Source organism: Notechis scutatus, chromosome 1 (genome assembly GCF_049901735.1).
Source record: "Notechis scutatus isolate UNSWTSFEM ecotype Mainland chromosome 1, rNotScu1.2, whole genome shotgun sequence".
Classification (NCBI taxonomy): Eukaryota; Metazoa; Chordata; class Lepidosauria; order Squamata; family Elapidae; genus Notechis; species Notechis scutatus.
The window spans coordinates 283,458,751-283,472,455 of NC_142009.1; the positions used below are offsets into that span (position 1 = coordinate 283,458,751).

The 13,705-nt window shown below is 33.0% G+C and overlaps 1 protein-coding gene across 4 annotated transcripts in view; it reads right to left on the minus strand.

The window, feature by feature from the left end:
* Window positions 1-3,560: 3,560 nt before the first annotated feature.
* The window catches only part of NOVA1 (NOVA alternative splicing regulator 1), a 132,821-nt gene continuing 122,676 nt past the window's right edge, over window positions 3,561-13,705 (minus strand). For all 4 annotated transcript variants that reach the window (XM_087951760.1, XM_026664532.2, XM_087951762.1 and 1 more), the window contains one exon: window positions 3,561-6,658. In XM_087951760.1, coding sequence (XP_087807886.1) covers window positions 5,654-6,658 — 1,005 coding nt within the window. In that variant the 3' untranslated portion in view covers window positions 3,561-5,653. The remainder of the gene's footprint in view (window positions 6,659-13,705) is intronic.

A 13,705-nucleotide genomic window follows, 5' to 3' on the forward strand; every position in this document is an offset into this window, starting at 1 on the left:
GATCACTGTTTAAAAGTGCCACAAGGTCCTGCTGCCATCATACACATTTAATTTTTTTTCTTCTCAAGCAAATGGCAAATATTAACCTTAGTTGCATTTTATAACATAAACATGGTTTAAAATTGCAACACTTCAACATTGCATGTTAAAGAAGAAATACAATGATTATTAGTATCATGATATAGAAAAATAGCAAGATTATTTATAGTAATATTTTACTACAAACAGGGATTATATTGCACAATGCCCTCTTGACACTGAGTGTAATTTTAATTTACAGTACTTGTTTTGTTTTCTATGGTTTATTACCTTCTGGTTAGATATCTCTGCAGACTTTGCATCATGTTACAAACCATGTGCAATTATAACCTATTACTGGAATATCCAAATAATTTACTCTAATTATTTTCAGCAATGGGAAAACATGTGATAGAAAATGTGAGCGTATTTTTGTTACCCTAGATTTCCAATGAAGTAGAATACTTCCTCATGCTGTATTCCAGAGCAACTCCGTTCAATTGAAATGTTGAAGAATAATACATATTTTGATTCCTTTAAGCAGATATGAACATATACCATATTTCAATATTCATTTTATGAGAGAGGTACTGTGATTCTTGGCTCATATAAATCCTAAAAAATATTGTAGGCACTTTCCTACATGACCTTCCCCTTTAATTACAGTAGCATATCTGTAAGCTATAAAATGTGCATCCAAGATTAATTTTCCTAATTTACAGAATGGGAAAGGAAGCCATTTTTAAAAAGGGTATTACATGCACATGTTGGAACACCAGCATCCAAGAGATAAAGAATTACAATGAATCACTAGTTTCTCCCATAAAACTGAAAAGTGAAAACAAGTATTATATACTCATATTACAAATTCTATATAATTTAAATAAAAAATAAACATGTATGTATTTATAAAACAATACAAATAGTCATTTCTCCAGAATTCTCTCAAAATAGATTGCTATGTTTCAGATTCATTTAAATTTATTAAAATGTCTAGACATTAACATTTAACATCATCTAGAGTTCCCCATTGTAACAGGAGGACACCTGTCTTTTTAATACTATGATATAAAGTTATTTATTTAAAAAATACACATGGCTGGATACTTCTCTATTTCTAAATACTGAAATTAATGAATATTTTTATACCAATAATTCTGGAACATGGTCTTTTTTTTTTTTTTTGCTTAACTATTTTGATCTGTGTTTTTAGTATGCAGTAATCTCATATTATGATACTGGATTTTTGTAGTATGTGGCCAGGCTTGGGAAATGTATGACTTTTGATGTTTAATACTTTAGGTACCATGAATTTTGAATGAGCTGAATGTTAGATGCTCTGCTGAGAATCTTTAAATGTTGATAATACTTACCAATTGTTTAAATGGATCTGACATACAACTGCAGCTAACTATGCATATTAATGCTATGAAGCAAACAAGTAGATTCAAGGAGGAAAACTTTTAGATAATTAAGGCTAAACTGACTTTCCTCCTTGTGAAGAATTAAACAAAACATGCAGTTTATCACAAATATGGAATTATATGCACCAAATGCATTCAGTTAAAACTGTTTTTGCCCATTTGAACCACCAGACACTGTAAGTGAACAATACTTTTTGTATTAACAAAGCTTTTCTTCAAGCATGTTTGTCTCAGATTTATTAGGTTCTTGATTTTGTAGATACTCTAAATTAGGCAAAACCTTAAGGGGAATGCTCATTACAAAGTGTGTAATAATTGTCAGAATATGTGCAATAATTTGTGTGACCCATCATGAAAATGCCCAATGAAACTGTGACATAGGGATTACATTCACTGTTAAATTACTAAAATCTACCAATTGTAATGCTTCAAGACTGTTTATTTTTTCCAATAGAAAAATAAATCTCATACATTTGAACTGGTACACAAAACTGGGATAAAATTTATCAGATTTCTTGATAGCACCATTTACACATTCTTTAAAGTAAACATTAATATGCACTTTCTTAGAAAGCGATATAAATATATAGATATATAAATACAGGACTTGCTAACCTCTGTTAACCATCTGAATGTGATGGAATAATCTATCTCTACTGTGCAGGTAGGCTTGTGCATGGTGGTGTGGCAATATTTTAAAAGTTTGTTACAGATGTGATGGGAAGCTGGAAGGAGTCGAATAAGCAGAAAAAAGAGCTTAGATCTACTGTAAGCAATGAGTCGGAATGAGCCGTTAAAGGTTAGAATTTATCTTTGTTTCTGATCATTCAATGAGAAAAATGACTTCCACGGAAATATATAGATTTAAACTGTTTGTAGAAAGGGGTGAAGTGGTGGTGGTGGGTGGAATAGGATTGAAAGTCCTACAGGTAATAGCAATAACTGGAAGTGCAGACGAAATAGGTCTTCAGTGCAAAGAGGAAGGCAGCCATTTAAAAAGTCTAAGTGCAATGTTGTGGTGCTGAAAGAAAAGCTCCAGGTGATAAAAGAAAAACAAAACAAAACAAAATTAAAAAAAACTGCAATGCAACTTCAAGCAGTAATTTGTGGTGCTGAAAGGACAGCTCCCAGCGTTGAGGAAAAGATCTTGGATCTAGAATGAGGTGTCCAATCTGTATGATAAACAGCACACTGTGTCTCAGAGCGCCTATTCAATCTCAGTAAGTAAATGAAATATTGATTGAAAGTGACCCTGAAACAGAATGCATTAAAAAGACATAGAAAGCTGCAGAACTGAGGTAATTCTTATTCAGTGTGTTCACCAGCCTCCCTATAGTAAAACAAATCTATAAATAGGTGCATTTTATAAGATGTTTGGCCCTTGTATCATTAGTTTTCTCCATTTTAAATCACTTTAGTGGAACAGCCTTTGCTGTACACATGATGAGCTTTGAAACCATATACTAATTGCTTTGCAATAAGTTAAATCTTTTTACAAATCAATACTATATGACCTATAAATTTCAAAATATATTTTTAAACAGCATGAAGCTGGCTTACAGATAATTCATGCAAACCCTTGTTATTACTATCACACTTAAAAGATTAATAATTTCAATTTAGCAATAGAGTTTAACCGACACATATATAATAAAATATATGCATTGGTGGTGGGCCACAAAAGCTCCAGATTGTCAATTATACTTTTAAAGTTCAACTATGTGCATTTTGTCAACATCAAAAGCTAAAAAAATACACAGTGTATTTTTCTTTAAAGGATGATCTCAATTTAACATTAATTCCAGATGAAATGTATGGTTTCCACAGTGGACTAATAGAATTTTGATATAACAAGTTGAAAGTCTTCTAAGACTAAATAAAACATTTTAAAGACCCAACATTTGAAATGCTTCTATTATACAACCTAATACATTTTATTTTTCATCCCCTTTACCAGTTTAAACTAGGATAGGGCCCCAATAATTGCCTTGCCAGCATCCATGCTGACTCTGAGACAGCATGGACAAATTTACATAGATATTATTCACTGTTAATGTATTATAAATGGTCTGAGACTTGTGACATGCAAGGAAAAAATGAGACGGGAGACAAGTGATGCTACATGATGAACTAAGCACATTTATAATGATAAAATGAGTAAATATAATAGCGGCAATGCTAACCACTGATTTCACGAGATACACTATTTGTCAAAACTTACACAGCTACAGAGTATCGACGATAAATAGTCATTACCAAGTAACACAGTTTACTACAGCTTTTCTCTTTCATTTTAAACAAGCATATCATTCCCTTTTTAATAATTCTCTAAATAAATATTTAGAGACCGAGAACTAAATGAAATAACAATCCTATGTTAAAAACTAAAATGAAAATAAAAATGACTCTACTCTTACAGTTTGACAGAAATGAGTTATTAATAGTGAAGGAGTGGGGGGAATGGGGAAGGGAAGGATCAGGGAATTATTTCAAGTTCTCAATGTCCAAAAGTAAATTGCACAGTAAATCAATATGAAATGAAGAGTCCATATAGTTCAATGAACAAAAGGGAAAGTTCATGAGGACAAAGATCACAGTTCAGAGAGAGGCTGGACGAAATTCAGACATGGAGCATCACACTCATTGTTCTTTAATTGGTTGCACAGAAAGGAGCAGCTGGGATGCCATTTAGCTTGCTAGGATGGACGTAATCAATGGGTTGAAGTTGAGATGGAAGTAATTCTCTTTTGAAATTCAGTTGCTCAGCCAGATGATCCAGAGGTAGCCAGCATTTTATTTTTGTCCATTGAATTTAAGACTGCATGCACAGCATGAGGACGTGCTTGGTTATGGATGCCCCTATGAGTGGCCTTGAGTGGGCAAACTCAGAGGTTAACAGATGGTGGGTCAATGGCCTGGGCAGTTGGCACTCAGGAGAGGTACAGAAGAGGGTGACAGTTGTAGGGTCTTGGAAACAAAGACTTAGTCTGAAATGATCTGTCAAAAAGCCTGACAATGGTAGGCCACACTACCTCTCAAGATAAACTGCCTCTTCTAAATAAGCATGCAGGAAATACTGTCTGATTGGTGACATAAAAATGTTCCACAAAACATGCAAATTACTGAGTATCAGAAACTGCATTGGCTGCTAGCGCCATGCTGCAAAGACTCCATCATGGGAGCAAAACAGCTAAATCACAGATAGCTTCACAGTAAAATCTACATTCACAATACTAATAGGTTTCTAGTGTTAACAAATTATACACAATTATAAGCTCTTAAAATGCAACATACTTCTCAAGCAGTTGCAGATAATGAAACATTATCAGCTATCAATAATTTGTTGGCACTTCCACTTTTTTGTTTATAAAATTTCCAATACACTGTACCACAGTTATGTGTCTAAACAGTGAGGATGTTAATGGAGTAATGACTGTTCTACTGGCCAGGCAATGGGATCAGTAGTGATTTCAGTGCTTAAAAACAAATGTACAAACCTCAGGTAGAGGTGGGACTCCATGTGAGAACTTTTGTTGAACTTACAAATGGTGAAGAATGGGCCATGGCCAGCATGCAGCATTATTTCCATTGTCTAGTTCAGATGGAGAACAGGTGCTTTTTATTGATCTGTAAACTTACCAATATAATTTTCCACAGTTTTAACCTTTTAAATATTTTACAGTGCTTTTATGCAACTATATTGCTTTTTGATAATTTTAAATTTTAAAACTTAGTTTCAAAATATTTTTTTCCTACTTCACTGTGCCCTAAGCAGGAAGTAAGACTGTCATGACAGTGCTTTGGCCTCACTCCATTTTAGGTCACTGACCCCACCATACCCACCCTAACAGTAGTTAATTTAGTGTTAACTAGAACTAATACTGAAAACTTTACGCATTTCCCTCTCTACATTCAATCATTAAACTACAATAATGCTGGTAAAATGGCAGGCTTAAATCTTACACTAGAAACACTTCTGACAAATATACACAAGCAAAGTATAGAGAACAAAACAGGTCAAGAAATTTTTTTTTCTATGAAACATCTGGTAAAACACATTATATTTACATATACACATTGTCAACATAGTCGCATTCATTTGCATAATTATATATTAATAACAGAAAAAAACTTCACTTCTGCAAAGTACAGTACATCCTTCTTGAAAATAAGGTAAGGAGGGGTTTAAAACAATCTCACGTTTAGCATGATCAACCCACTTTCTGTGGATTGGCAGCCCGAACTCCTTGCTCATACGTGATCCGTTGTGTTATTAAATACTGTGCGGCCTGGGTTGCAGCTGGTGTTCCAGTAATAGTTACCTTCCGATTCCTTGTGCCAGGAACGAATTCTCCTTTTTTGGAGATCTGTATCCTTGCACCAGTCAACTCTTGGTATTCTACTAATGTTTTCCCTCCTTTTCCAAGTATTGCACCAACTAAGTTTTCTGGCACTGCTATTTCAACTACATCCTTTGAGCCATCTGTGGATTTCTCTGTTCCTAGAATGGCGCTGGCAGCTAGAGGAGAAGCAGCTCCAAAATATCCATTGGTTGCAGCAGTAGCAGCAGCCAGGCTACCTAATGCAAATGTCCCCGCCGCACCACCAGCTGTACTGCCACTGGCTGAGGCTTCACTCGCATAGGTGGCCAACAAATTGGCTGCTGCTGCTGCTGGATTGGCACTGGCAGCTGCTGCAGCCAAAGCCCCAGTAGCTGCTGCCTGACTTAGGCCTAACCCTAAAGTATTGAGATTATATCCATAGCTGGCTAAGGTGTTAAGTGCAGAGGTGATGGCCACCAGGTCATTGCCTGTGAAGCCAGATAAAACTGCTGGAAAGGCTGCAACTCCAGCAAGGTTTGCATGTCCTAAGAGCCCTGCCGCAGCTGCAGCTGTTGGTAGTACTTCAGCAGTGTTTGCATAAGGAGATCCCGTTGGATTGGAATTGGCCACTGGACCTGTAACATTAGCATAACTGATATTGAGACAGCTGCCACTCTGTGGATCCTCTTGTATCTTCTGGATGATAAGTTCAACGGCTTTTCGGTTTTGTTCAGGTTCTCCGCTTACAGTAACAACCCTCTCTTGTAAGTTGATCCCATCAGGTTTCTGGGAAAGCTGTACCCAAGCCCCTGACTGCTCCATTATAGCCTTGACTGTAGCACCTCCCTTCCCTATTATCAGACCTGCTGTGCTGTTGGGAACTATTATCTTTACCTGTAATTAAAAAAAATATATATGAATAATACTTTTTTGCACATACAACATAATCAAAATCTGTATTGCCCCTAATAAATGGAAAAACTCAAAAGATTGTTATTTTCTTACAAATATAAGTTTGAATTAAGAATCAAGCTCATATTTGTAAGTATTTATATGAATACCATTACATAAAATGGTATATGTTTTGAAAAATCTAGTTATTGCAGGAAAAACAGAATTCTTAGAGCTCATTTAACAGTGAAATACTTAGACAAATAGAAATTATCTTGTAAAATAAACAAACTTATTTTATAATACTTTTGTTCATGTTAATCAAATACTCAATAACAGATCACCTTCTAATAAAACTATACATAACTCAACAGCATTTCTGTAAACAAATACTTCAGTGAATTAGCAAGCCTTTCAATGGAAGAAAAAGTAATTGGACATGTATCTATTCTAATTGATTTTAAGTTCATTGTTTTTATGGTCATTATTTATTTATAAAATGATTATTCTGGTATTTTCCAACAAAAAGTCCCTACTTGATAGTTATCCTTTATTCTCAATAAACTGCACAAATAATCTAGGATCAGAAAGAATAAGGAAATGTGGGGATTTGTGTCAAATTTCAGGGAAAATAGAAATAGGCAATTTCTCATTTTTTCTTAGCTAATGATTTAAACTAAAAACATTTAATTATTGATATTGAAATAGCTTCAAATGGCTAAAAAAATCCAGATTGTTGTACAATTACATTTCAGTAAGAAAAGTGTGATATCTGTATGGCACTTATATTTACCTACCAATATCCCACTATAATCAGAATAAAGTATGCGTGTATGTTTTTTTAATTCAACATGTTACTTGGGCTTGAGCCAAACAAACATTTCCCAATAGAAGAATGTTATTGAAGGCAATTCCTATAATGTAGAAAATTTCTCTGCCAAATCTAATCTATGATTGCATTTGTTCAATTCCTAATCAACTGCATAGAATTTAGTGTTAAAATTAACTGGGCTAGAATACTTACGCAGCATATTGTATATCAATACACAACCATTACCTAAGATGTAGCTCAATACAAGCTGAAATTGTATGCAAATCATAAAATGGATCGTAATCTCTTATGACTAAGTTTCCCTTGAAAACAATAACACTTGAATTAATCAAGAACAAATCATTCTTTTCATTTGTAAATGTGACTTAGCTCACTACATTGATCTAAACTAAGATTATATTACAGTGACTATCTTCCATTTTAATACATGTTTCCTATATCTTTTTAGCATGTTTTATGGATATCTCATCCTCAACAGAATAATAATTTATGAAGCTTGTATGCTACCCGACTTTCAATAACTCTTGACATCATGGAAATATTAAGATGTTATTTTTCATAGTTAAGCTTGGGATACATATTAATCTAGACAGAACAAATCACATTTATTAAATGATGTCTGCACATGTTTCCATTTTTAAAGTGTCACCGAAACTGGTCACAGTAGTCTCAAGATACTAGACTATGCTTCTAATAGCAACACAGTTGCATTGGAGACCGGTGTGGATGAATTTAATTGCTATTTCCCCACCATTTTACACCATGTAATGTGTAGTCTCCATATATAACATCTTAATATGAACTTGATTTCTCTATTCTTTCACCTGTTTTGACACCTGATAATCATCAGTTCATTTGAGCCAAAGTTGCACAATGGTGGGCAAAGACCTGCCAAAATTGCTAATAAACTTTAACATAACAGAATAAAATAATTAAATGCATGATTGACAAAAAGTTACACCAATTATATTTAATATTTGATATTAAGTGAAAATGTAAATGTAAACGTAAAATAAAACCAACGTAATGGTTGGACTTTTTTCCTGTTAATGTCAGAGTTCCCTATCTATTCAGATTACGTTCTGTAGTTAGCTCAAAAGAAGTTGCATAACAAAGGTGTATTCTTTCTCCTAAAAATGTTTGCTAGATAATATTAAAAAAGAAATTCAAATTAGTAAATATAATTGTAGCCTCTTCAGGAGCCAAATATAGACATATTTGATAGGAATACGAATCCCTTGAGGTAGCGAATTACATGTTTTGTATGCAAAACTTTCTATCCAATTTCTCACAGCATTAAGATGGATTTGACTAACAAGGTGGGGATACTGCAGAAGCTACAAAACCAGCAGGAGAAAGAAAGGAAGGGAGGGAGGTCTTTTTTTTTTGCAATTCATTAAGCAGCTTTTTACTTCCGAAATTTATGATAAACAGTGAAAAATGACAGAGCTTTCAAACTGTAGAAAGCTTTTTCCAACTGTGAAAAACAAATGTGCCTTTTACTGCCTACACATATGAAACAGTACTATCATTCAAATCCATGCAAAAAGTTAGATTTCATACATTTAAGTAGAAATAATAAAAACAATGAATCAAAACTGTATTCCATTGCCATCTCTGTATGCCATAAAAAGAGAGTGAAGGGGGCATCTCATTTAGAATAATTGGATATCTACTTGAAAAGAAATAAACCTTGAGCATGACTTGCACATTTTCATGTTTTTTTCTTGCACATTTTAGACTTTTGCTCCCAAAATACATATACAAACACTTTTTGTGTATAAGCATATTTTGACTAGTGAAAGCACACTATATTGATGCATAGTTTTAATATAATCTGTATCTTCCATTTGTTTTTATTCCATGGTCTAAAGGCACTTTGTACTTCACACATTAATGTTTCATAACTTTCAAATTACATTTGCAAAAGCAACTGATGAATTCTGAATTGCTTCATTTATGTGCTTCAATTCTTTATAATAATAAATGTGGCTGCCTGCACATTGAAATATACAATAAGGCTGTGCAATATTTTGGTTTTTATACCAAAAAAGCACTTCACAGATGAAAATGAAGAACTTGCCTACAACTTATTAAAGTAGCCACACAATTACTTGGGAATATATGGAAGCTGGCAGAAGCAGGTATAAAATTTTAAGGAAAGATGGGCTACTCTGAGGAACTCCAGAAAAGGATTACATCTGTACTCTCATGTGTGCTAACATTCACTTTTGAAATTGAATCTAAAGTACTGAAGCCCAATATGTAATATATAAAATTAATTCACATATTTGGTAATATAAAATGTGATCACATATGGGAAATTATTATATAATATACCCAAACATTACTTAAGTATAAACGCATTCAGTATAATTTAAGTATTTCAAAATCCTAGAATTAAAATATGATGTTAGCATAATTTTCTATCAAAATACCCATGTTATGAGAATATCTTTTTATTATTTCAAAATTAGTAGAAAGTTGTGGGGCAGTTGGCTATATCAGACATCAGTTCTTGGAAGTTTAAACTCTACTCTATGAGAGGTAAGATGTGGTTCTATTTATTTTATGTGACGGCAAGCTGTGTTACACTACTGACTGAAGCTGACACTTTTCCCTATAGGCTTAATGCCACTGACATAAGAGGACAGATTTCAAAGTGGGTAGAAACAAGCAGTTTACAACAAGCTCTCTCTCTTAGGACTTCCCCCTTACTTACTATCTCTGGGCTATAAGCTAGCAAAGGCCACAATGAGGGAACATTTGTTTGACATAGATGGTCAAACAGTTGCTGGTAATGCCACTCGTTTATCGATTGGCTAGTTTTTGTAAGAGAAACTTGCTTTTTTTTCCTTCCTAAACTGCATTATTAAGAAGGATACTTCTTAATAATTTTGGTTATGTATATTTTTGGTTTATTTTTTTCTTCTTTATGGATAACCAGGACAAGATTGGTACATTCAGTATAAGACTGGTGAAAATATTTAGGCCAAACTGGTAGCATATTTTAAGACACTGAATAGTTAAGAGCAGAATGTCTAAATGTCATTGTTTGCCATCTGAACAATACATGAAAGAGGGCGTTCTACATGAAGAGATGATGCAATTTTAGTTGCTAAAGTAATTTTTAGTATAAGTGGATGCTCAAAACCATATTTAATCCATTTTTTAAAAAGAACATCATTTTACTTTGAAATCAGCAATAATCTGTTGTCATTCTCCCAATGAATGCGTTAACAGCCTTTTCTCGGAACTACTGAATGTCTTAAAAATAATAAAGAAAAGTTTTTAGAAAATGATGCCTGTCATGATTTTAAAAAAAAACTTGATTCTCTAGCGAACTCAATCTATTAATTTTATTACTGCTTTGTGGCAGCGGTGGTGGCACAATCTATTTGTAAAAGTTATGCTCTATTTCAACCAAAAGTAAATTAGTTGAACAGCAATTTCATCATAGAATTATATGGCCTATATTCATTCCAGCAAATGATTTAAAATGGTTCTCTTTGACTATCAAAGTTTTTGATGAATAAAACATTAAAACCTGAAAAGTTGTTTATAGATACATTTTGTTTTTTTGTTTTTTAAAGAACTACATTGTGAAGTGTTTTTTCACTACTTAAAATTACTCTATTTGTGATCCAACTAGATCATATATAGCAGGGGCCTCCAAAGTTGGCAACTTTTAGACTTGTGGAATTCTGGAAATTTTAAGGCTTAGAGTTGTCAAATTTGGAGACCCCTGATCTAGCTTAGATTACCAAAAGCAGAACAGAAAATGGTCTTGAACCTTTTTTGAAAAATAGAAATTAAAAGACAGCATGAATAGTTATTTAGTTAAAGTGAAATGAGCATGCTTATTCATCTGTCCAGTAAGAGAACTACAGTTTTTATTAATTAAATGGTTCATAAATTTTATGTTATTATAAATGAATGCAAACATCTTAAAGGTTCTTCCCTGTGAGTTAAGGGAATACACATAAATTAAAGGAATATTTTATATGTCCTACTCCTTTAAGTCTAGTTTATTTCTGAGAAAATACACATCACTATTAGGGTTTCTAATATCAGGTTGCTTGGAAAAGTTTAGTTGTTTGGAGATTGAATGCTATTTGATCTTCCCTCCTTCCTTCCTTCCTTCCTTCCATCCCCTCCCCTCCCCTCCCCCCTTTGTCCATGGATCCTCCGGGAGAAGCCAAAATTGAGCATATCACATCACAACCATTCCCTTCCATCCTTGTCTTTACAATTTGCCCAATTGCTAATGTTTTTGCAAAGTATCTGCATTAGCAAATATGACCTTAATTTCTCTTGTTAGCTTCATGATGGCTTCAGAAATATCTACTCACAATTGTTAATGGACAGAAGCCATAGTTGCCACGTCTCCCCCCCAAAAAAAAAAAAAAAAAAACCAAATTGGAAAAGAGCTTGTTGGGTAGATAAGTGATTTATTAAGGAAAAGGTTGTCAATGAATACTCTAAAATATTTTCCACATTTTTAGAGAATGGAAAAGTCAATACCATTTTTCCATAGGAAAAAAATGAGACAAATTATTTATTAGTAATAGCTAAAGAAAATGCATATGCATCTTTCCTGTCTTAATTAACCAAGCAACATAAAAGTATGTTTTTGTAGGTTTTAGATTTAAGAATGAAAGATACATAACATTTATTGCTTAGGAAAGTATTGCTGTTTTCAGGAAACTTGAAAGGAAGTGAATTAACAATGATTTTACCACAGCATAAGAATTAAAGGAATTTAATTTGCTTTAATTTTAAAAGTATTTAAACTGCGTTTTCTCCTAAATTTATCTCCTCACAATACTCAATATCAAAGACAGAAAAAAAATACTGGACCTCAAAGGTAGGTGCCAATTTGAGCCAATAATTTATAGATCCAGTGCCCTCATGATATGTTTAGAAACCAGGCACACAAAAACAACTGTGACATTTTTTGGCCTTACTTGCATCCCTCTAGCAGATGTCTAGCAAGGCAATGGAGATGAACATTTTGGAGACTATAATATCAAAATAATCTTTTTAAAAAAGTAAGGTGTCCTGTGCCCATACACTATTTTTAAAATATGCATATTTGAAAATATATTTCCATTGTGATTCTAAGCTCTTCAATAAAGGCTTTTAAAATGAGTAATATATATTTAACTTTTGTTATTATTTATTGTTACTCTATGGTTAATCTGATAAATCAATTTCTTACTTTTATACACACACACACACACACAAACAAACAATCTGAATTTCTGAGTCACTAGTACAATCTTTTTAAATATGAAATAAATATATATTTTTTTATTCGACTTGTTTATATAAGATTTCTTTATTACATTGTTAGCATCAACAGTTCACTTCCTTTCCACTATTTTCATTTGGAGGGGGGAGGGTATTATTTCCCATCCCACTTCAGTAAATAACTGTAAGGTTGTTTAATAATAATTTCTCTAGATAAATAATCTAGAAAATGACAATTCAGGATTTTTTCTAAATTAATTTTATTTTAAAAATTACCATTTCACAAACAACATTTCAAAAATTCTAGTCTCTCTCTCTCTATACTGTGTTTTTCACAAAATAAAATAAAGGCAATACAGCAGTTTAGCAGAAAATGTGTCCCTTCAGGGATAAAGTGATACAAATAATATTCTACAGAATAATTGCTGGTTGCTACTCTGTCACTGACCCAATATAACAGTGAAGCCTATGGGAATGAAAGTCAAGAGAAGTGGATGAAAAAGAATAAGGAAGTTGTAAAAGGCTATTCTGAGTATTCCAATAGTAGGCAGATCTTAAAATAAGCTGATTCAGAGCTTATCAGAGGCTCATTCCCCTCTCTTCAGATTTTCATCAATTGAAAAGATTAATGAACTCTGTATTTTCTCTTTAAAATTTATTCTTACACTTTGATATACTATTGCTTATCTCTATTTGTTTTCTGTATCAGTAATTGAAAATATATAGTGATGAGTTTTCCCTCTCTCTTTTTCAGTAGTAAACAGCATCACTTTTATGTTAATAGTATAATATATTTACCCACAAAACAGTGTCTATGTGGTTTGTTGAATTTCAGCAGAATATAAGGATATAGTATTTTATGTAAATAAACAATATAGAAGAGCAAATGTGTGTGCCATGAGGATGGTTCTGTAATATAGTTGCAATATTGACAGTTTCTTCTTCAGCTGCAATTGAAAAGGGCC